Source organism: Grammomys surdaster, unplaced genomic scaffold (genome assembly GCF_004785775.1).
Source record: "Grammomys surdaster isolate TR1022 unplaced genomic scaffold, NIH_TR_1.0 125852, whole genome shotgun sequence".
In the NCBI taxonomy this organism is placed as follows: Eukaryota; Metazoa; Chordata; class Mammalia; order Rodentia; family Muridae; genus Grammomys; species Grammomys surdaster.
The window spans coordinates 2,347,890-2,372,582 of record NW_021620678.1 but is presented as its reverse complement, the minus strand read 5'-3'; the positions used below and the strand labels follow the sequence as shown (position 1 = coordinate 2,372,582).

Below are 24,693 nucleotides of genomic sequence, written 5' to 3'. Positions count from 1 at the left end.
TGATCATATTAAGGGATTAAAATATTTTGTTTTTTTCATTATACTGGATAGTTTTGTGTTTTCTTTTTGTTGTTGTTGTTGTTGTTTTTTGGTTTTTCGAGACAGGGTTTCTCTGTGTAGCCCTGGCTGTCCTGGAACTCACTCTGTAGACCAGGCTGGCCTCGAACTCTCAAACTCAGAAATCCGCCTGCCTCTGCCTCCCAAGTGCTGGGATTAAAGTCGTGTGCCACCACCGCCCAGCTGTGTTTTCTATATATAGAAAATCAGATGCCTCGGATTTGCTTTGGCATGACACATTGTTGATGAGCGCTCTGTGGTGGCAGGAGCACAGAAGGGCAGATGGGGCAGGTATGGCCACGTGGGCATGGGTTCAAGTCAGTGATGGGAATACAAGTAGTTTACTACACACTTCTCTCCTGTCTTTGTGTATGTTTAAATTTTTCTGTAAGTTAAAATTATTTGCAGATTTTGGGCAACATTAAAAGCTGGAATGACGCACTAGTTGAAGGGATAGAATAAAAAATGGCGTTGAGGAATATATTATGATGTAATCAATTACATTTGGTAACTAATTTTGCATTTTGTAACTCATTAGTGGTTCAGGGCTGGGAGGAACATAAGTTTATGGTTTGGGATCTATGTAATTGAGAAAGGGAAAGGCGTGTCTTGTGGGGAGCAGTGCAGGGTGCTAGAAGCTTTGCTTTTGGACATATGTGCTTAATTAAGATAGCTAGGTAGAGGCATAGTTGCAGACTTACTGTGATGTCAGAGTTGGACATGGGGTTCCTGGGAGGCAGAGAAAGAGGAGGCATCTGGAATGCTAAGGGGATGCTGAAGGAGGCAGGGAGAGTATGGAAGCACTGAGGTGCTCACGGATGTCTGGGGTAAAAGTTGCTTGTCTATGCTGCCGTTTTTCTTCCCCTCCCCTCCCCTCCCCTCCCCTCCTTATTTTCTCTCTCTTTTATTTTCTTCCTTAAAGTCACAATTTCACTGTGTAGCCCAAGGTACCTTTGACTTTTCAGTCTTTCTGCCTTGTTGCCAGGGTGTTAGGTTCTGAGTCTGTATCACCGCTCTGGCTGGTTCTTCCAGATTTGGAAGACCAAAGGCCTTTGGGGGTTTTGGCATCTGATAGGGTAGGAAGAAAACCTATGTGTAATATGCAAAGTTATCTTATTTAACATTCTTTAAATGTTTTAAGGAATTACCAAAATGTGTCAATCATTTAGGGACTATATGGCTATTTGTAGGATCATGTCCCTGTAGTGAGTTAATAGAGCATGGATCATTTAAATTTGCCTTGCTTAGCTAGAGTGTCATGATTAGAAAGACGCAGAGCTTTCATTTTACTTCACATTTTGTTGTCCTTCGTTCCCTTGGCGCTGTAGCCCAGTGTAGAGAATGTATACTTCAGTTCTGTGTGCTTTATCAGCACATCCTTCAGTTGTTTTTATGAAATGTTACCAGCTTACACAAGATGTGGAACTAAAGCTTTCAGTACTTTGAATCTAATCCTTAGGAACTGGGGAGCCTATCCTAAAGTCCATTTGTCCAGTTACTGTGGATGCGTAGGTGTTTGTATTAGGGTTCTCTAAAGGAACAGAATTTATAGAATGAACAAATGAATGAATCTACCATTTGTCTAGGTATCTATCATCTATCGGAAGGGGATTTATTAGAATAGCTTACAGGCTGTGGTCCAGCTGGTCCAACAACTGCTGTCTACCAATGAACGGTTTGAAAATCCCGGAGTTGTTCCAGTCCACGAGGCTTGATGTCTCAGCTGGTGAAGAAGTAGTTTCTAAATTCCAGTGAAGGAATGGGCTTGCCAGCAAGTGTGAGTGCAAGCAGGCAAAGAGAGCAAGTTTCCTTTTTCCATGTTCTTTATGTAGGGTGCCCTCAGAAGGTGTGGCCCAGATTAGGGTGGCTCTTCCCACCTCAGAGATCCAGATCTGAAGTGGGTCTTCCAACTTGACTTCCTCATGGGTGTGCCCTACCATTTGGGTTTTAAGTTAATTCCAGATGAAGTCAAGATGACAGTGAGCAGCCACCACAATAAAAGCAAAATCTAACTGCTAGGCAAATACCTTACTTTCTGGGATTAAAAAAAAAAATCCACTTTTTTAGATTTCTGTTTTAAAAACAGCTTTTCTTTCTTGTGTTCCTTTTGTCCCAAGTTCATATGAGTAGGATTTGCTGTAAGTAAGTGAGATCTGCTGAAACCTACTGTTTCCATTACTCTCCATCACCACACAACTGTCTCCTGAGGGCTGAACATTGACATTGTAAGCACTCCCTATGGCAGGGGCCACCTGGGCAGGAGGGGGACAGTCTGTGCCCTTCTTTCAGCCTTTATACAGAAATCTTGTAATTTGTAATTTCCTCCAAGTACAGAACTGTGAGTGAGAACTTGCTTCATATGAAGGAAACAAAACAAACCAACCCCTCACTGCATATTGTACAGCTCCAGAGGGCCGAAGGGATGACTCGGCCTTTTAGGGATGCTTCCCTCAATGTTACTAACCTCTGACCAGACTCTTAAACAGTCCCAGTTGAAATTCACTCGTTTTAATATGACAGTTGGAGCTCGGTTGCCAGAAGGGGGCCGTGAGAATGCTGCTGCCTCCTGAAGCAGCGTGCGCCCACACTGGCTGCCACTCCACTGCCTGTTGAGTCATTCCCGGAGCTCTATATAGAGCTCGGCTCTTAAACATGGTGTTCTTGGAGTGAGAAGGAAAGAAAGAACCTCCCTGCACCAAATCTGCATTGCCTTTTCTTTTGTGCCTTGCCCTCTTTGTGAAACTGTTCTTTTAAAAGGTCTCCCAGGGCTTTCATTTATCACTTGTTTGACTTTGTAGGCATTAAGGCACCCACTAGGCTGAGATTGCCTAGTATGCTTCACCAGAAAGAATCAGGAATTCTAGATAACAGCCCAACAGCTTCTGGTATTGAAAGTCCATCGAATTGCCCAGAAGCATCTTAATATCGTTTTATTGTATCAGTTATGTGTGTGTGTGTGTGTGTGTGTGTGTATGTGTGTGTGTGTGTATATATATATATATGTATATATATACATATATACATATATACATATATACATATATGCATGCACTGCAAAAGGGATAAATGACTTTTCCTGGGGCAAATGAAATAATTTCTGTCTGTAATTGAAAAGGATCTTAAGTTTTGGTTTGTTTTTTTTTTTTTTTTTTCTCACCAGGAAAAGCAAAATGCCCTAATTCATTCTCATTTTGAAAAAGCTGCTCCGTGTGGTAGAAAAAGGCTGGGGTTTGTCAGGAAAGGGACTCTTTTCCCACAAATGCCATCCATCCAGCATGATCCTAGAGCATTTTAGGAAGGTTATCTGTGGCATTCTGTCTGTCCACAGCCAGCATGTCCCTCTGTGGGCAGTGAGGGGCTCTTCAGGAGGACTGGCAGACGTGAGAAACAGCTTACTGCTCTGGCTTTTGCAAACATTTTTTTAATTGGAGAGGGGGTAGGGAAGCAGTTGAACTGTAGTTAAATAATCAGCTTTCTTAGCTGTTGCCTATAAATACCATGTATGAAAGGCTGTTGGAATCCTCAGCAAAGTTATGCCGCATATGTGTTTATTTGTATTATATGTTGATGTGTGTCTGATCTCCGAGTGTTTCTCTCATGAGATTGAGTTTGGCTTGTGTTTGCTTTATTGTCCTAAACTGCGTTAGCCCCAGAGTTCCTTCTAGTAGAGTTTTGAATAAAACCTATCTTCCCATTTTTAAGAGAGGGAAGCAGTTTGATCTGTCTTCCGAAGTCTTTCTATGCCCCTCCCCTCCCCCTAGAGAGGACAGGAGGGGAGGAGCCACTGCTTTAACCACGAACTTCAGGTCTTCTCTGGAGAGCTGGGCTTCCTGTCTGCACTCACTCAACTCTGGGCCATCTTGACTTGCCTGAAGGGTGGAGAGTTGTTGTGTTCCCGAGAAAAGCGGTGAGGTCTCACTCTCCTCTGCACACAGGCATGAGACTGAATTTGTAAAGCTTGCTGTGGCCTTTTTAGACTTTCCCTGTGACTTGGACTTTTTGTATTTGTGATCTGTTTCCGTGAAGACTCGGTCATGACTCTGCTGGAGCCTGAGATGCTGATGATGGCTGTGCAGTCAGGTAAGTCCCTTATTTCCTGCAAAGCTCATTTGCCACAGGCGTTTTTTTTAAAGATGGTTGAACACATTTGTATTAGCACTGGGCTGAGATGGGAAGCTTAAACATAAATTGTCCTGTAACTATTTCATTTTCAGGTTTTTACTGTTTTTAATGTTTTCCTTAATTGCATTTCTAGTTATTCACAGGTACCTTTGAGTTAGACGCTCTCCGATCGAAAGAGTCCTCAGCAAGGAGACCTAGTCTTTTTTCTTTAACCATTTTGTCACTGTTTTGGCACTGCTTTTAGTTAAAGATAATTAAATTGCTTTTGCTGCTTTATACAGTTTGTCTTTAATCGCAGCCTACTCTTTTTATGTCACTGTGAAAGTATCCTTTATGAGAGCACAAAGTTCTTTCTCTTCTCTGGTAAACCTTTTCATTTCACCGTTAGGTATCTGTGGGAACGCTCTTGATAAAGCACAGGATTGGGGTTAATTTTACAGATAGGGAAACAGTTAACAGAAGGAATGCAGAATTTTTGAAATTCTATCTCTAAAAATAGTTTTCTAATTCAAAGCTTCTCTTAAAACATTTAAAAATGCCAGATAGTTTAAATTTTTTTAAACTTTTGGTGTTTTAAAAATTTGTAAGTCAGATATCTAAAAATAGAGAATGTTCCCTTTCTTATTTTTAGACTTCTACTAAACTGTAATCGGTAGTTTTCTGACAGATACATAAAAGTGGCATTTGTACCCTCTTCCCCATTCCCTGACCCCGTGCAGAGGAGAGTGGAGCTCTTTGGTGGTGCTGATGCAGTCACTGGCATGGTGGTCTCCATTCTCCCTGGGGAGTGCTTAGAGTGAGTGCGGTCAGGCCCAGGGACACATCAGCTAAAGACATTACCGGTTGCGACTGTGGACAGGCAGGGCCAAGGAAAAAGGATCCACTACCACTGTCTTCTTCCTGGTTCACAAATACCCATGATGTGTCATTTATCATATGAATTTTTCTGTTCTTATGTGCTGTGCTTTTCAGACTCTCTTCCCTTTTGCTCCCACAGATCTCTGGAGCTTTGTGTTCCAAACAAATAGTGTGCTTATCTGAGTGTTTTCCATCTGTTTTTGAGGAGGTATCTCAGTAGCTCCCAGTTCAGGTGACTGGATTTTTCCCATCTGTATTCCAGTTTCCTGCTATGTGTAGGCAAGTGCATATTTTACTTCAAGGGGCAGATTTTAATATTTGAACTCTTTCTTTTTGATCATTTTTATTTGTAGGTATCTTAGACAATAACATCAGAGTGCAAGTTAAATGCTTCTTCTTCCTCTAAGATAATTTCAGTGTTCCTAGCTCTAAAGAGAGAGGAAGGACTGCTCTTTGTCATTTCTTTTCTCAGAGTAGGTTTTCCTACAGCATGTGTTGGGCAGGGCTGGTCACCCATCTGTCACACCAGGTACTTCATAAAACTTTCAAAGGACAGCCCTGTGTAAGACAAGCGTGGGTGAACGAACTGACAGGCTGTGGATACAGGTAGGACCAAGGGTCGACCGACAAGACAGTAGATATGGACTTTGTCTTTTTGCTGTGATCATAAAAGCAGAGAAACTGTGTTCAAGGATGACCTTCCTATTACTTACACTAGGAAAATGTTAAAAAAAAAAAATTTAATGTTAGCCACCACAGACAGTTGTGTGAAACTTTACTGTTCTAATCTGGAGTGCTATAGCCACAAGCCCACTGTAACAGTGATACAGTCACCATTTTGATAGGAGATTAAAAGAATCTGCTATGAAATGTCAATAAACAGTGAATCTTGTTACAAGCCAAGCACTATGTTAATCTGTACCTTCATAGCTTTCTAAGAGACATGCCTTTCATATCATAAAATAACTAAGCCCACCAGGCAGTGGTGGCGCATACCTTTAATCCCAGCACTTGGGAGGCAGAGACAGGTGGATTTCTGAGTTCAAGGCCAGCCTGGTATACAGAGTGAGTTCCAGGACAGCCAGGGCTACACAGAGAAACCCTGTCTCGAAAAAAAACAAAACAAAACAAAACAAAAAAACCTAAACCCTTCAAAAAGAATTGAAGATGCAGAATTTTGAGATACTGGATATAATGGTGATATGCTGTGCTCAGCATCAGTGTTTGCTCAGTGTTTACAGCTTGGGGACTTTGGCAGGACTTTCTTGAGAGTCTGTGAAGGTTTACTTCTTCTATACTGCCAGAGGTGCTGCCTTTCTGTGAAACCTGTCTCAGTGGGGATCCCCCTCCCTCCTGTCATTCCTGTGGCCTCAATGCACACCAGGTATCACTTACATGTGGCTTCCAGATTATTAGGTCATTAGCTTCTTTGAAAGAGGTTTATTTTTAATTATGGGTATATGGATCTGTGTGTGGCTGTGTCCGTGTGAGTGCAGGTACACACAGAAGCCAGAGGCAGGAGCTGTTGTTACAGTTATTTTTAATTATGGGTTTATGGATCTGTGTGTGGCTGTGTCCCTATGAATGCAGGAGCTGTTGTCACAGGCAGTTGTGGGCCGCTATCATCTCTGGACAGCCCCCACTTACTTGTTTCTTAAGAGCAAATTGCTGAGCTATGTGTGGATGCCTGCGGTAGCACATGATAACTTATTTTCTGAAGAATGATGGAATTTTGTTTGACTTAGTCTTTATATTAGTCCTGACTAATATGCAAAGCCTTTAAGTTAAGATTTTTATAAAAGTATTTTGTAATCTTTTCTTCCATAAATAAATGAATCCAGTGACCATCATCCCTTGTTTTAGCCAGTCGTTATCTGAAGCTTTGTGGCTTTCAAAGTTGACATTCTTTTGCCCTCTGAATTTGTAGTGTGCCCTGTCTGTGAGGATATGTTTTTATATGGACTTTGGTGTTCCAATCAAGCAACTACTAGAGCTTATGTCACTGCCATAGGAATCTGTCTGGATTGTCACAGTTAGAAAATGACTCAAGGGCTGGAGAAATGGCTCAGCAGTTAAGAGCACTGACTGCTCTTCCAAAGGTCCTGAGTTCAATTCCCAGCAACCACATGGTGCTCACAACCATTTATAATAGGATCTGATACCCTCTTCTGGTGTGTCTGGAGACAGCTACAATGTACTCATATAAATAAAATAAATAAATCTTAAAAAAAAAAAAGAAAAAATGACTTGAATGGACATTATAGAATTTCTGAAGCTGGCCCTAAGGGAATAAATAAGATAGGGTCACACATTGACTGGTGTCTTTCAGAATGGGGCCATGCTAGGGCTCAGGCCTGACAGATGCTGTGTGTGTGGCCCCAAGCAGGTAGCCCTCTGCCTTTTTCCAGCCAGTAACACTCTGTCAGTTCATTTCTCCGTAACAGTGAGACAGACTTCTGTGGCAGAGTGGACTGAGCCGGCCCCAGTCTGCTTTGATCCCATGGTACATGCCTGATCATGCTGGGCTACAGCTAAGGAGTCAGTTGGCTCTTTTTCTCCCGTTGCTTGTGCACATGTGTGTGACCCCCGAGGCCTCACACTTGCCCATGCAGAGGCTGATTCAGGGAAAGAGAATGACAGAAGACTAGGAGACTAAAGTAGAAGAGATTTTGTGTTCCACAAAGCAATTGAGTTTTCTTTTAAGCTTATTCTGAGACTATGCCTTAAATGCAAAAGGTTGTATAGGTATGCAGTAGATGTATAAACTTAGATACAAACCCATGAATCCCACTACTCAGCCTAAGAAGCCGAGCATAGCCTGTGTCAGCACACTTATTGGTTGTGCTGCAGAGATAAGCTTGCTCTTAATGTCCTTTGGATCTTTTTATGTCTTACACCACTTGCATATCACCTATTGAAAACATTCATTGATTAAAAAAGTTTGTTCGTTAACTTCCTTATCCTTTGATATCTTTGTACTTAATTCCTAAATATTTCTTTGACTTCTTTTTTTGTTTTGTTGTTGTTGTTGTCTTTCAAGACAGGGTTTCTCTGTATAGCCTTGGCTGTCCTGGAACTCACTCTGTAGACCAGGCTGGCCTCAAACTCAGAAATCCGCCTGCCTCTGCCTCCCAAGTGCTGGGATTAAAGGTGTGCGCCACCACTACTTGTTGACTTCTTGTTTGTTGATCATGGCGGTTTTCCCTGCACTGTTCATTTTAAAACAGAATGGGCAGGATAGGGGAACAGCAGTCACTTCAAGGAGTGCTGAGGAAGAGTGCCAAGGCACTGGAGACAGTAGCAGATTAAGTCCCACCCACTTTGGTACATGGTACTCTTTTAGGATCCCCACCCCCCTGCTACTCAGAAGTATAGAGAGCGGATCAGAACATCAGAACCTTCAGCCTATGTCACCTGCTTTTAGATCTCTGAATGTTCTCTACATTGTGGGCTTCGAAACACCCTGATTTCTTTTTAAGGAACCGTAGAGCTTGAAGGAAACCCTGGGTATTTTCTTGTCCTTTTTTTCTTTTGAAAAGAGGAAATTGGCCTTTGGGGTTAGTTTATTTCCTGAAGTCATGTAATTAATTTGTGACAGAGGTGGGGGGAGAATTTGTGTCTTCACTGTCTTCCCAGTGGTCTTTCTGCTTCAAGATATTTACAAAGAGACACTGGAGATCTCCAGTGTGTGAGGTTAGATATGAACCCCCAGAGACGGTGCCTCTCTTGGTTAAGAAAGGTAAAAGGCAGGGCTTGGTGTCACAGGCCTTTAATACCAGCACTGGAGAGCCAGAGGCACGTGGGTCTTTGGGAGTTTGGCTAGCCTGAGGTAGTGAGTTCCAGGACAACCAGGACTAGATAGAGAGATCCTATCTTAAGAGAGGAAAGGAGGGAAGGAGAACCAGAGGAGATAAAAACCATGATGTCCAGATGCCTACTTCCCACCCCTAGGAAGTGAGGTCACAGTGCCACAGACCTGCCACTCTCCACCCGTCATCTTGCCCTGTCTTCTTTGGTCTGGGTAATGCTCTCACAAGACAGCTAGCAGACAAGACAGCTGTCCTAGGCACTCTGCTGGCATTCACTGCCCTCTCTCTGACTCACTGATTTATCTGGGCCCTCTCAGAGTTAAGATCCAGATCAAAGGAATCTAAATTCCTCCTTCACTTCTCTTTTCTCTATCTCTTTTGTTTCTCTGGATGAAGCAAGCTGTCAAGACTCTGAACCACGGTTTTTTTAATAACAAGGAAAAATACTAAAGACCTTGTGCTACCACCAACACTCAAAACACAACTTTCTTTGCCTTGTACTTCTTAAGCTAAAGGGCAGTGTTGGGCTGAGCTCATGGCGGCTGGGGCCTGCTTAGTGTCATGCAGTCACTGAGTACGTGGTAGCAGTAGAGTGAGCACAGAAGGGTTATACAAGAAGAAATTAAACCGATGAAGAGAGATGCAGTAGTGACAAATATATATTACCATAATATATAGCTTTCCTGTGTAATATTTAATCACCATGATCTTGCTTCACTTCTATAGAGGAAACTTGAAGCTCAAAAGCATGAAGACACATAGTAAGAGATGGAACATATCTCTGTGTTCTAATGGTTTAAATCACTATAATCCCACTATTTGGGAGGCCAAGGTAGGAGGTTTCCCAAGTTCAGATCTAGCCTAGGCTACATAGTTCCAGGCCAGCCTGAGCTACAATGTGAGACCGTCTCAAAGAAAAAAAGACCAAAACAGTGTTGGCAAGATGGCTTATTGGGTAAGGGAACCAGCCTTCAAGCGTGATGACTTTGTTCTTTGGGACCCCACATGTTGGAAAGAGAGAACTGACTCCTGCAAGTTGTCCTTTGTCCTTCACATGCACAAAATGGGGCTAAATAAATAAAAATATAATTTCAAAACTCCAACAAAACAGCCTTCCTCATATAAACCCAAGTTGTTTAGATTTTTAGTTACTTTCATGATCCATTTAAAGTTAACCTGCTGGTGGCTCTCATCTGCAGGCCGTGCTGAAGAGCTCCTCCTGGAGCACTCTCACCTTCACCTTCAGTGTTCCAGCTGCTCCTCTCCCTTGCTCCTTTTGCACAAACATGCTGGCTCGGTCAGTGTTGCTGCCACCTCAGCTCTGTGCTAATCTCTCATCCTTGGTGCTCCTGAGTGGAACATGCTCACTCGCTCATGGCCGCCTCCCCTGTAGAGCTTTGCTTAAGCACAGTTACTCAGTGAGCCCCTCTCTGGCCAAGAACTGTAAAACCTTGCATTGTTTTCTTCACACCATTTATATCATTTGACAGACATACATCTTGTTTATCAGTTTCTTGATGTGGCTATCTGGAAGAATGTGTCACTGAAATGGGGGCTGGTCCTCAAACCCCTGCTCTCTGTAAGTGACTGTTGGATATAGTTAGTGTATGATGATCTTTAATAAGTGATAATAAAAAATGTAGTGTTTTTTTAGACAAGTATGTTCCTCAGAATATGGCTTTTTGTAGGGTGAGAGTTCTTTTTTATTAATGTTTTTAGTCTGTGTACAAAGTAATTGGTTTATTATCATATTTTTATTCAATATCAAAATACTGACTCTACTTATATTTGTTCCCCCCCCCTCCAATGCCTCTAGGCTCCTTCCTTCTTCCCAGTAGCTTCACTTCTGCTATCATGTCATATGTGCATACGTGTGCTACATCTAGATTGTGTGTGTAGAGGAATCATGATTATCTCCCCAATTGCTCTGTTACCCGCCCCCGCCCCCGTTGGAATCTTTCATCTCCCATAGTTGGTGTCCGCTTGTGTCACGCACATTTATGTGTCTAGATTCTGCCTATGAGGGAAATTATGGTGGTTCTGTTCTGTTTTGTTTTGTTTTTAGAGTCTGGGCTATTTCACTTAGCATGGTGATATTCTCTTCCATTTGTTTAACCTGGTAATGACATAATTCTGGTGGGGGGGGAGGGGAAGAAAAAGATATGTGTTTGTTTATACATATGGAGGCAAAGGTTGGCAGTGGGTGCCTTCCTTTCTTGCTTGTTTTTGTTTTTTAATTTTTGGGATAAGATCTCTTACTATCCTGGAGCTCGGTCAGTCAGCTATACCAGCTGGCCAGAGAGCTTATAGGGATCCTCCTGTCTCTGCCTCCCCATCACTAGGTTTAAAGTTCCAGCTCTTTACTGGGCTGGGTTTCTAAAGGTGCTTGTGCTTGCATGGTAAACATTTTATCTTCTCAGCCACTTCAGTCCAATTTGATTGCCCTTTACAGCCGAATAAATGCCTTCGTCCTGTATGTAAATTAATCACGTGCTTCTTCTCATCTGATCACCTGTTGATGGACACCTAGGCTGGTATCTTACCTTGTTTTTTGTGAATGTCAGAACATGCCTTTAAATCATTGTGTGGCAGGCCCTACCTGAGACTAAAGAGTAGTGTAGTTACTTTCAGGATGTGGTTGAGGGTGCTTTATAATGTCCTGAGCTCTTTCAAAGGGTGCAAGATCAAAATGTCTATATTAATTCTAAAATATGATTTACCTTTTGGTTTTTTTAGTGTTGTGGTCTCATGAGTGTAAAATACATTTTTCTAAAGCTACGTGATGGAGTTTTCAGCAGATGGATGCAGAATTAAATTCAAAAAGCTAATTAGATGTGAAAAGTTAGAGTGCTTTCTGTTTTACATTCTAGTAAGATGAAATACTGATAGATGAAACCTGCAAAACAAACGCTCTTTGAAGTCCCCAGTAACTAGAAAGGGGGAAGAAGAACAGCAGAGAGCTGTGAGAAGTGCAAGTGCAGAGCACAGGCTGGGGCTGCAGTGTGCAGGCTTGCCTTCCCAGCATGCAGCCCTTGCTCTTGGGCCCACCACTTGGGGTGGAGGTGGGTGGTGGCAGTGGTGGCCCTGTTTCTGACTCTTAAGCTAGTGGCAGTAGGCATTGCTTGGCTTCTGTTCCTGTTACCTCCTTCATAAACTAGTAATGCAACCCTGCCTGTCCCAGGGACTGTTTAGTATATATAAAGTGCTGCTTCTCAGAGTTCCTAACACAGAAAACGCCACGTGTAGGGGATTTTAAATTTTACTTAATGTGTATAAGTTTTAATTCTTGGGCCGGAGAGATGACTCAGTGGTCAAAAGCACTTGCTGAGCAAGTTTGGTAACCTGAGTTGGATCCATAGAACCCACATGGCGGTAGGAGGAGAGAACTGACTCAACAAGCTGTCCTCTGACCTCCACTTGCGTGTGTGCCTGCACATGTCATGCATATATACACATAGAGCTATAATATGAGAAGGTTTCTTCCTGGGTTTTTGGATAACTCACTACAGCTCCCTTGGTATTTGGCAGCTCATACATTTTTAAAATGTTATTTTCTTTAGTCTTAAAATACTTTTAAGAAATTGTTTTAAGGAAACTAAAAGATAGGAAAATACTTGTTTTTTAACAAGTATATTCAAAGTATAGAAAAAGTATTTTCCATGTTTCTGTCTAATGTAAAATAATAGAGGCTGGAGATATAGTTCAGAGTGCTTGCTTATCGTGGAAGAAACCTGGGTTCAGTCTCCAGCACTGAGGGGGAGAGGGGTGTATGCCTCTAATTCAGTCACTAGTGGAGGCAGTCAGAAGGATCACAAGTTCAGGGTTATCTTCTGCAGCGACATTGTGAGATAGAGGTTATCCTGAGCTGTATGAGGCTGTGACTTAGAAGGAAGAAAAGGAGCGAGTGTGGGCTGGCAGACTGGTGGACTTGCTGGCTGGAGGGCTTGCTGCCTAAGAGGCTGTCCACCAAAAACTAACAGATCTTTCAGAAAGTAGGACTTGATTAGAGATTTTCTTTTTGGGGCCTTTGTGTTTTCCTGTATCTTTCTGATTTTCTATTGTGAACATTTCTGTTCATATAAATCCCATATAAGCTTTCACGTCTATTGTACATGTAGGAAGTGGCTAGAAAGCATGCTGTCTTGGGTTAGCCCAAGCTGTGGGTTTAGAATGGGTTTAGTGAAGTCAAGCACTGCACTGAGCAAACGTTGTGTGATACGGGGCATGCCATCTCATATGCTGTGTTCCCACTGACTTGTTTGTATAAATCCCTTTTTACATTTTGCCTTTGTTTCTATTTTGTAAGATTTATTGAAATTTATCTCTGCAGTGTTTGTGTTAGACCGTGTTCTTGGCAGAGCTGTGGATCTTTCTCTGCACACTAACCTACACTCATTTGACTGAGCCTTTCAGAAGGTTTTGTAAGCTGAAATACATCAAGTTATATTTTAAATTTTTGATGGGTAATCATAATGCAGCTTCTTTTAAGCATAAAATGATGACATTAGTCTGATATGCTTTAATTAAAAGTGAATTTCCAGAATAAGTGTTGTTCTTTGAAAATCTTACCCTCCTCCATGAGGCAAGGTCTCTCAAGTAACCTCAGATGACCTTTCTACAATCCCAGCACTCAAGAGGATTGTGGATATGTGCCACCACGCCCAGGTATGCAGTTCTGGGGATCAAACATGAAGCCACTTCCCCTGCCTATGCGTTTGAAAATCTTAATCCATGTGGTCTTTGCCAGAAAGCTGTTCTCAGATTGTTTAAACACCTGTGCTTTGTACAGAATCATGGCGACTGAAACAAAGAGTTGAAATGTCAGTTGTTTTTTTTTTTTTCAAGACAAGGTTTCTCTGTGTAGCCCTGGCTGTCCTGGAACTCACTCTGTAGACCAGGCTGGCCTCGAACTCAGAAATCCGCCTGCCTCTGTGCCCCAAGTGCTGGGATTAAAGGCATGCGCCACCACCCCCCGGCTACAGTCACTTTTCATATATTCAGCAATAAAGAACTCTCAGAACTCAGTAAAGATGGATAGAACATCTGACTATGACACTTCAGTATGTGTGATGCTGGGCAGGTGCAGGCAAAGGCAGCAGATCTGTCTCCACATTTGTGGTAAGGCTGTGGGGTAGTTTTGGGGGTGGGGGGAGATGCTAACAGTCGGCTCCTAAAAGTCCCTAGCTGTTATTGATCAACATAAAAATGCAAATGAAAGCTACCAAAAGAAGCCAATACACATATCCTAGAATAGTTAGAATGGGAAGACTGTTGATTACACGTGTGTGAAACCATGAAGCAGTAGAGGGCACCGCGTGGAGTGTAAAATGGCGCATAATGGCCTGGGAAGGCGAGTCGATGCAAAGTTGAAGATATTAGTATTTTACACAGCAATCCAATCTCTAGATCTTTACACAAGAGCTATAAAATCACACATTTGCGCTGAAGATCCTTAACTACTTAGTTTCTAAGTACTCTAAACTGGAAACCATGTAAATGGCTATTGGCAGGTAAATGACGGTACTAATCCAAACTAGAATACGAGCAGTAACAATGAACAAATTACCAACACATCATAAACACTGTATAAAATGTAAGGAACCAGATCTAACTAAGTGCGCACACCCAGTTCATATGACATTCTTTAAAATGGAGGCTGTGGGGGCTGGAGAGATGGATCTTTCAGATATCATCTTTTGTTACAAAAATTTCCAGTTTATATAACAAAAACTCACAGCTGTCCATAATTTCATTTCCTGGGAATCCAATGCCTCTGGCTTCTGTGGATACCTTCATATATAAATAAATTAAAAATAAATATTTTTAATTATAATTTTATATTTAAATGGAGGTTTGGTCAGCATGTATGTCTCTACATCACATGCTTGTCTGGTGCCTATGGAGGCCAGCAGAAGGCATTAGATCTGTAGTTACAGATGATTGTGAGTCACTGTGTGGGTGCTAGGAATCAAACCCAAGTGTTTTGGAAGAGCAGCCAGTGCTCTTAGTCACCAAGTTGTCTCCCCAGCCCCATTTTTTTTTTTTAATGTAGGCTGTGATGGGACTGGAGAGGTGGGTAGGTGTTTAAGAGACTTGTTGCTTTTGTAGAGGACCTAGTACCCATAGGACAACTCCAGGTATACAGTGCCCTCTTCTAGCTTCTGTGGGTATACACACATATAGGCATGTGCATGCACAGGATACACAATCTTTTTGTTTAAAAAAAAAAAAAGCTGACTGTATGCCTGACAGTGGTGGTGCATGTGTTTAATCCCAGCGATTGGGAGGAAGAGGATCTCTGTGAATTCAAGACCAGCCTGGTCAATAGAGCAAGTTCCAGGACAGCTAGGGCTACAGAGAAACCCTGTGTTGATAAAAACAAAAAATACTAACTGAAATATTGCTTCATGCTTTCAAAAATGAATGATATGTTGTGGGGAAAAGTACCTATAAATAATTCCCAAGGCAGTTACAGCATGGAAAAAGTTACATATTGTATGATATTTGTATAAACTTAGCTTGGTTTTGTTGTTGTTTGGAGGCTGGCCTTGCACTCATAGAGATCTGCCTGCCTCCATCTCCCATGACAGGATTAAAGCCTACACCACCAGGCTTGGCAAAACTTAGAAGTAAGGTGAGATTGTGGTTGTCAGAGTCTGAGGATGGTGAGGGTATAATTCCACACCATCTGTAGGAGGCGGGGCAGTGAAGGAGGTGGGCATTGTCCGACTGTCACTCTCACTGCTTGCAGCACTGTATGTGACTTTAGAATGTGTGGTTAATAGGAAACTAGTGAGGGATGTGTGGCTCTCCCTATTCTTATAGACGTGTGAAGATCTATAATTAGCTCGAAATAAAAAGTTTAGTTTTAAAAATGCAGAGAGTTTGGCAGCTTTTCAAAAAATTTAAGCATAGCCCATATGACCTAGCATTTCTACTTTCATCCTAAGAAAGTCAAAACATTGTCTGTGCAAAAACATGTACACAAGTATTCCCTGCAGGGCTGGCAAGATGGTTCCGTGGGAAAGGCACATATTGACAAGCCCTTATGTCCTGAGTTCGATCCCTGCAACCCACGTGGTGAAAGGAGAGAACTGACTCCCACGAGTTGTTCTTTGACCTCCACACATACACTACACACTCATGTATTCAAACTCACACTCACAAACAAACAAGTGCACAAATGTTTAAGAAAAGTTCTTGGCAGCATTGATCATATAGCCAAAAGTGGAAACAGTGGTAAAACAAAACTAAAGTGTGATATGGCCATGTAGTAGAGTGTTAGCCATGAGAAGGAGTAAAGTACTGACATTTGCTACAAAATCATAAACCTTAATGATACTATCCAGATCTGAAGAAGTGGCTCAGCTGATAGGAGCACTTGCTGTTCTTGCAGAGACTCCAGGTTCTATTCCCAGAAGTCATGTAGCAGCTCACAGCTGTCTTTAACTCCCAATTTTAATTCCATCTTCTAACTTTCAGGGACACCATGCACACTCTTCATGCAGACATACTTGCAGGCAAATCACTCAGACACATGGAATAAAGTAAATAAAGCTTTACAAAAAAGTTAGTGTGCCAGGTGAACAAAGATAGGTACAGAAGGAGTCACGCTATGATTGTTTATATGGAACGTTCAGAATGCATTAAATCTGTTTTGCATAGGTAGTTGAACAGGTGCCAAGCCCTGAGGAGGACGAGGCTGATTGGCTGGGGAGTGGCTGTTGGCTGGGTAATGAAACTGTGCAATGCTTATGACATTTGATGAACTGTGCAGTGGGTAAGTTAGCCTGGTTTTAAATTCTGTGATAGCTAGTTTGGTTCTGCATATGACCGGAGTCTCAGTTACTTGGGAGGCTGAAGTAGATGACCAGGAACAGTGTGGCCAACATAGTGAGACCCATTTCAAAAGAAAAAAGATGCGAAGAAAAAAGTGCATGTTTTTTGGGTAACAAACAAGTGGAAGGAGAAGACAGTTCAGGACCCGATGAAATGGGAGGTTCTGAGAGTCACCTGTTGTCTTGACTGCCCTGGAGTTACTTGGCCGCATGCATATGGCCACGAGCACTGAACTGCAATGTGGGTGGGTTCACCAAAAGTTCAAAAAAAGAGCTGATTTCTAAAATTTATAAGACTGTATAATTGCAAGTTTAAAGTGACCTTTATGTAGGAACACTCACTTGGTCCTTAGGAACCTAAACCAAGGAAAAGTCAGGTCAGGTATTCTGAGGGTGGCTGGGGTGTCAGCCGGTGCCTTCTGACTTTGCCTTGCATGGCTGTGTTGCTGTCTGTCAGAATCCATGAGTGGATGTGATCTTTCTATTTTTTGTTTGTTTTGTTTAGGCTATTTTGTTGCATTTTTTGCCTTTTCTGTGCAGGTTTCTGAATATCCCGTTGGAGGTGGCTGCCTCAGTTACTCTGGGCACAGGAGATTTGTCAGACTTTCTTGTGAAGACAGGGCATGGGTTGCACCGCTGGGTAATGTTAAAAACAACCAAGGCCAAGTGTGGGAACTTCTTTCCCACCTACATTGCCTCTGGCTCTCAACCCAATCTCTTGCCAAGAAGTAGGCTGTCTAAATAAATGTTACAGAAACCACGCCACAGTTTGAGAGGGGTTCTTGAAGGGATCTCTGAGAAGAACCAATCTTTGAGAGCCTCCCTCCTTCCACCCTCCACTCAGTTCTTAAGTACCTTTGTGTCCAAGCCCAGGGTACACTCTGCCATGTGGCAGATGGCTGTTTTCCTTTGCCCCCGTGCTGGGGATTGAGTTTAGGGCTTAAGGGATGAATGCTAGGTACAAATCTTTCTATTATTTTCCTCATAGGTTTGATAGGTTAAAAATAGCTTTTCTTCCCGGGCAGTGGTGGTACATGCCTTTAATCCCAGCACTTGGGAGGCAGAGGCAGGTGGATTTCTGAGTTTGAGGCCAGCCTGGTCCACAGAGTGAGTTCCAGGACAGCCTGGGCTATACAGAGAAACCCTGTCTCGAAAACAAAACAACAACAACAAAAAACCCAGCTTTTCTTAAATAAGACTCCAAATAGGAAAACACAGAGGTAAGCAAACACAGCCTTAAAACACAAGAAGCACATTCTAGAACTTAAGTGCATTTTGTTAGGAGTCCCAGCAAAGTCTATAATAAACAGTGGTAGCTGGTGCCTAAGTGGGGTTTGCCATGTGTGGGAAGGAAAAGCTCACCTGTCCTGCATTCTGCTTCTTAACAACTGACAGGAGATTGAGGGTCCCTGGTCCCTTCCTACAACAACCAGTCAGCTGGTTTTCTGACTCCAGTCCAGCTGCCTGGGGTGAGTATAGACTCCATGAGCACAGAGCTTAGTCCCACACACAGACTCTTCAGCCTCAGTCATGAGTGGTGAGGTTACAGGGTACTCACAGTCTCTGCATAACGTGGGCTGTAAATCCGAGGTTTCCACAGTCCTCTGTGAAGGTTGGATCATTTGCTAGAATGGTCCACAGAATTAAGGCCCTTCACCTACAGTTACGTTTATTTAAAAGACTATAATTCAGAAGCAGCTGAAGGAAAAGATATATAGGACAAGGTATGAGCTGTGTATGGGAGTCCATGACTTCACTGGGCATATCACCCCTCAGTATCTCCATGTTTGCCAGCCTAGAGGCTCTCTGTCCCTGCCCTTATTTGTGGATGTTTATAGAGGATTCCTACGTAGATACAATTAATTAAATCACTGGCTATAGGTGATCTCCTCCTTTCCCCTCAAAACCACAGTGGCCTTCAACTCATGATCCTCCTGCCTCAGCTTTACAAGTATTCAGATTACTGATGCATGCCACCACACCCAGCTAGCTGTTGGTATACTCTGAACCTGGTTCTTCTCTGACCCAGGGAGTACTCTGGTTCTAATCTTCTAACTCTGTGGTTGGTTCTGACTACAGTCAGCATCCTTCCTAAGTACTGAGCCAGCCTGCACTCACAGTACAGGCTTGCTGTGATTCACAAAAGCTGCCTGTACCTTGGTCGCTCTTACTTAGGAAATGCCAAGCTCCCATTAATTAGTAGCTCAGTGCCAGGAGTGGGGATAAAGACCAAATGTGTTCTTCTTACAAACCACACTCACACAGTGTGTGGGACTGTGTTCCAGCTACCATGACTCTCACGGTCCTCACAGCAGCCATTGGAACTCAATGCCTCTATTATGCTGTTTTACAGAAGAGGGAACTGAGGGACAAAGTGGGTATGAAACCTTCCCAGTGCCACACACCTGGAGAGGTAAGATGGAGTCTTATCCGGGTGATCTGACTTCAGCGTCCATGCTCTTTGCCTCTAAAGAACGTCTTTTCCTTTAGAACAAACCTCAAACCCTTTATACCATTTTATGGTAGCCCTTGCTAGACAATTCTGATCCTCTGGGTTCCTTTGCTCCATTATCCTAGTGTGTAACCCATCTGCCTTCTTTTAGGCTCCTGTGGCTCCTCCCCAACACACACACACACACAAACACACACATTCCCCTTCTCCCCCTCTCCCCTCCACCTCCACCGCTTCCTCTGTTGTTCCAGCCCTCCTCTCCACAAAGGGACAAGCCTTTTTTCTACATTTGAACTTGCTTAGGAATCAGTGGGTACACAACAGACTGCAACCCTCACTTAGAAGCTTACTTGTAGTAACTCTTTACATGTTCACAGGTGAGGGATGGTGCTGTTTGTTGAGTTGGTGTTAAGTGTTTGAACCTAAACACAGTGCCTGTGGATTGGAAGAGGGAACTTGTGCTGTGTGGGCTCTGGTTTTGAAGGCACTTCTGGCTTCTTCCCTTTTATCTCAGAAGGCTCTGAGATGCTTCTTAACAGCTAAGTTACTGCCCACCACACAGGAGGGTCCGAAATAACTGTCCATTTTTCAAGGAATTTAAATCATACTGAATATTACATGAAAGGCATTTTGAGAACCTAGAGGGAAAAAAATGTGATTCTCAACATGCATATGGATTATATTCTGGTTGGTTTAGAATAAAATTTTAAACTGGACCACCATACTTTTAATTTTATCACCCAGGAGGCAGAAGCAGGGAGATCTCTGAGTTTGAGGTCAACCTGGTCTACGGAGCATGAGTTTCAAGACAGCCAGGGCAAGCTACGCAGAGGAACCTTGTCTTGAAAAGAACAAACAAACAAGAATAAAAATGTGAATAATTTCTAGTCTGGAAGTCTATGTTGTGACACAGTGAGTCTGCAGGTGTGTAACTTCTCTGTCCTGCCCGTCTCTGACTTTACCTTCTGCTCTCTTTGCCCTTGCTTCCTAAGCTTCGTCTTTCACTCAATTTCTGACCTGCTTTATTCTTGCCTGCTTGTCTTCTTCACTCTCTCCTCACTTTCTCGTTCTCTGTTTCTTTATTGTTTACATACTTTGAGACTAATGTTTATGAAATTTTTCTTAAAGCATTTGTTTTTAATGTATGTGTATGGGTGTCTTGCTTGCATGTATGTATGTGTACCACATGTATGCCTGGATCCTGAGGAGACCAGAGGAGGGCCTTAGATCTCCTGGGACTGTATTACAGATGATTGTGGTTGCTTGAAATTGAACCTGGGTACTCTGGAAGAACAACCAGTGCTCATAACTGCTGAACCATTTCTCCAGCCCCCTGTGGTGTCTCTGTGTAGCCCTGGCTGTCCTGGAACTCACTCTGTAGACCAGGCTCGGCATGAACTCACATATGTGCCTGTCTCTGCCTTCCTGGGTGATGGGATTAAAGGTGTGCGCCACCATTGCCTGGGTGTGCATGTTTCTATTCATTTATAAACATTAGAAAGCAGAGGAAGCATCTGGGTATCTTCCTTTCTTGCTATCTACCCCTGCCCTCTTTTTTGAGACAGGGTCTCACCAAGTAGCCTTTAGCTGGCCTGAAACTCATTATGGAGACCTCAAACTCATAGAGATCCATCTTTGTCTGCCTCTAAGGTGTGTGTCACCACACCCTGTTTCTGCTTTATTTTTGCAACAGGAGCTCTCATTGTGTGGCTATGCTTGGCTTTTACATGGATGTTAGAGATTTGAACTTAGCTCTTCTTGCTGTCATAGTAAGTTGTAACTGTTTTAACCATCTGTTGGGGTTAAATATTCTATAAATGTATATTATGAATGAACAGATTGAACATAAAGTATTATAGAGATTGAGAAGAAGAAAGTCAGGTGTCTAACCCAACAGTTCCTATAGAATAATGCTCCCCCAGAGACCAATATAAATTGTCCTATTAACAAGGACTCTTTAGTTCCTTCATACAATTGAGAGAATCCTTAAACAAATGGAAACCATTAACTTCTAATTCAATTTGAGAAGCGAGATCCTTGTTTTTATGAGATTGTGAAGATCTATATATACATAGTGATTATGTTTGCATCGTTAGCTTCATCTCAGCCCTACGCTGAACTCAGAGTTGACTGTTACATCCCTAAGAAGGCAGTATGCATGTGCTTGGAAGCAGTTTGTGTTTTGACTGGGGCTTTAATGGATTGAAAGAGTGGTGGTACACGCCTTTAATTTTAGTAGAGGCAGGAGGAACTCTGTGATTTCCAGGCTAGCCTGGTTTGTACTAAGCAAGCCCTGGTCTGGGCTAACTAATAAAACTCCATAGTAAGAACCAACTCCATAGTAAGAAAAGTTTCTTTTTTTCTTTTCTTTTTCTTTTTTCTTTTTTTTTTTGATATACTTAGATTTGTCTGGGCCTTTGGAGATCATTGTGGCATATTTAAGTCAAAAGACTTAACAGTTTCGATTGATACATTCTTTTGGAAGTTGAACACTTCATGCTCACACCAAAAGTATTAATGTCCAATTCTTATGCTCTGAGTCTGCTGATGACTTCCTCCTGCATGGCAGAGTGCTGCTCAGGTTAAGATTGATGGTTTCTGTGAGATATGTGGGGTGCTTAGAAACTTCTGGCTTAGACTATTTCAAAAGCTGTTTTCATAAGTTCATAGACAGCTTTAGCTTGCTGTTCTGGCTGTGGATTAGTATGCCACAGATAGGCCTTACTCCTTGGAAAACCTCCCTTTCTTTTAATTCTTTTGTTACTTTAAGCTCTCTAAATTTTCTTTGTCCTTTGGAAGTTCTTTAGAAATTTCTCTTCATAGCAAAAGAGTTACATAAAGTAAGATTTAGAAAACTTAAGTTTAACAAAAGCCTTTGTAAACCAATCGTGAAGAGACGAATCAGCTCAAGTTTACAAATTACTCTTAAATGTGGATGGTTGTGGGGTGGTGTTATGGGTATGGGTTTCGTGGCTTTTCAGGATGTTATCCCTTTTAGCCCCAGAGCTAAATATCAAGAGGCTACATGCTCAACCATAAAATGTTAGCCTCTGCCAACATTACATCAGCTCCACAAAACCTCACTGGCTAACTATCCCCTGGGATCGGACATGGATCTGGCAGCTTGTGAAAGCTGCTTTTTCCGATTTCTGTCTTCCTGGCTGTGACATATCCCAAAGGAATGAAGTTGAGAAATCCTCCTCTTCTCAGAGCTCTTGACTTCTCATTCCCACAGCAGTTCTCATGGCCAGACAGAAAGTTGCTTCTGAACTTGAGGCCCTTTTGGCTGATGATACACTCCATGAGGAGTGACCAGAGCCAGTGGTGGTAAGGTGTCTGGCTGTGCATGTTTCTGAATGCTTGTGTCCAGAGTTCTAGTGCTTCTGTGGGTTCCTCTTTATTCTATGCTTGAAGAAGCTGGATAGACAGATGCAGACTCGTGTCAATGGTCTCTGTGTCTGTTGGCTTTGGTGTGAGTGTCGTTAGAGCATTGGTCACTTGAGTGAGCATCACTCTTCCCTGAGGACAACCTTTGGGAGGAAATGCTGTGTGACAGCAGACAATCCCCTTGAGACTTTTCAGCCCTAGTCTTACCTGATGCACTGCCGATGGTCTCTGTTCTATACTCCGCTTAAAAACTAAGCGTGAGTAAGTTAACTGGGAAATTAGTGAACCACACCTTGTTAACCAAGCTCAGGCACTGCGCAGAAACTTACAGAGCTGAGCCAGGTTTATCTCTGCCATGCTGCTTATGGCACCACTGCCACAGGCATTTCCCATTAGCTTCTTCACTTTTGTGTAATGTCTTCATATTCCAGGTCCTCGATGGGAGAATCTGTTCATCTGGCCTTGGATTATTCACTTGTGAGCTTAGAGGCCAGGGAGCCCAGAGAGGGGAAATCTGTGTTTCTGTGGAAGAAAGAGGATTTCTCTTGGCATTGAAATTTCTACTAATAGAAGGTGCTAAAGTGCTAGACAGCTAAACTCTAGGATATCCTTCCTACGGTAACCGCTTTCCTATCATTATTGGCCATGGTTCATTCTCAAAGTGTATCCTTGGTCCAGGCCTTGCAGTGTTATGTTCCCTGGGGAGTCTAGTTATGCTTGCCCAATACAAGCAGTGACAAACTGAAGAAACTATCCCCTCCAAGTCCAGCTTGGTGAACAGTGAACTTGCGGGGGATAAGGAGCATGAACGAGGGGGTCATTTGCAGGCACATGGGTGACAGCTCATGCAAGCTGTACTATTAGTGCCCTGCACAAATTGTAGCAGCTGTCTCATCAGAGGGTCCCCTCTCTCCCAGCAGTTGTATTATCCTGATTATACAACCCTGAAGCTGCAGGGAGGTCTCCTGAGTCCCATGAGTTTCCTGATCTTCGTCAGGCCAGAGCATCAGCCATATAGACAATCCTAGCCTACACATTCCCTCCTACCAGACTCATCTCAACTTGTGACTTCAAATGCCACTTACCAGGTGGCGTATAAATCTGTGTCTGTGGTCCTGACCTAGTCCTTACTCTAGACTTGGCTTACCTACTGCTCTTTCCCACCAGACACCTAGATGATTCACATGCACTTAAAGCTGATGTCACCACTCCTGGGACTACCCTGAAGCCTGTATGTAATCCCTACCTTAGTACCAGTGGCCTACCAAGAGTGGCAGGAGTCATCTTTGATTCCTCTCCTTTCCTGTGCTCTTCACACGGAGTCTGCTCTTTGACCTTTCCTCGTTTGTCCACTGCCCCAGATCATAGTCTCACTTTGACGTTTTAGCTTCAGTGGCCTTCTAATTGCTCTACCCAGAACCCAGCTCTAATCTATCCTTTATTCAGTGCCAAGAGCCCCTCCCTCACCTCCTGTTCTTTGTTTAAGGCACAAGTGTGTGGTCAGAGACAGCTTGGGAGAGACATTTCTCTGCTTCTGCCATGTAGGTTCCAGTGATCAAATGTAGGTTTAGTCTTTGCTGTGGGTACCTTTATTTAACTGCTGGGTCATATCACCAACCAGTGTTTTGTTTTGTTTTTAAATATTTATTTATTTATTTTATTGATGAGTACACTGTAGCTGTCTTCAGACACACCAGAAGAGGGCATCCAATCTCATTATGGATGGTTGTGAGCCACCATGTGGTTGCTGGGATTTGAACTCAGGACTTCTGGAAGAGCAGTCAGTGCTCTTAACCGCTGAGCCATCTCTCCAGCCCCCCAGTGTTTTGTTTTTAAAATTGTCATTCTTTTAATTATTTTTATTTCATGTGAATGAGTGTTTTAGCTGCATGTATGTATATGAACCACATGTGTGCCTGTGCCTGAGCAAGCTAGAGGAAGGTGTCAGATCGCCTGTCAGCAAATGTGTGAAAGCTTGTGAACCAAAAAAAATGGTCCTCTGCAAGAGCAGCAAGTACTCTGAACTGCCGAACTCTCTCTGCAGCCCCCATGTGTGTTCGTCTGAGGTAAAGTCTGTCCTTCCTTCCTTCCTTCCTTCCTCCCTCCCTCCCTCCCTCCCTCCCTCCCTCCCTCCCTCCCTCCCTCCCTCCCTTCCTTCCCTCCCTCCCTC

General features: G+C 42.9%; 1 protein-coding gene across 3 annotated transcripts in view; it reads left to right on the top strand.

Moving 5' to 3' along the window:
- The window catches only part of Mrtfa (myocardin related transcription factor A), a 175,650-nt gene that overhangs the window by 71,465 nt on the left and 79,492 nt on the right, over positions 1-24,693 (top strand). Inside the window, exon 1 of one of the 3 annotated variants that reach the window (XM_028789922.1) lies at positions 3,862-4,137. The exons of 1 other annotated variant lie outside the window; for it this stretch is intronic. In XM_028789922.1, the coding sequence (XP_028645755.1) occupies positions 4,092-4,137 (46 nt within the window). In that variant the 5' untranslated portion in view covers positions 3,862-4,091. Of the gene's footprint in view, positions 1-3,861; positions 4,138-24,693 lie in introns of those variants that run through there. One more of the 3 variants, XM_028789924.1, reaches the window with a different exon arrangement.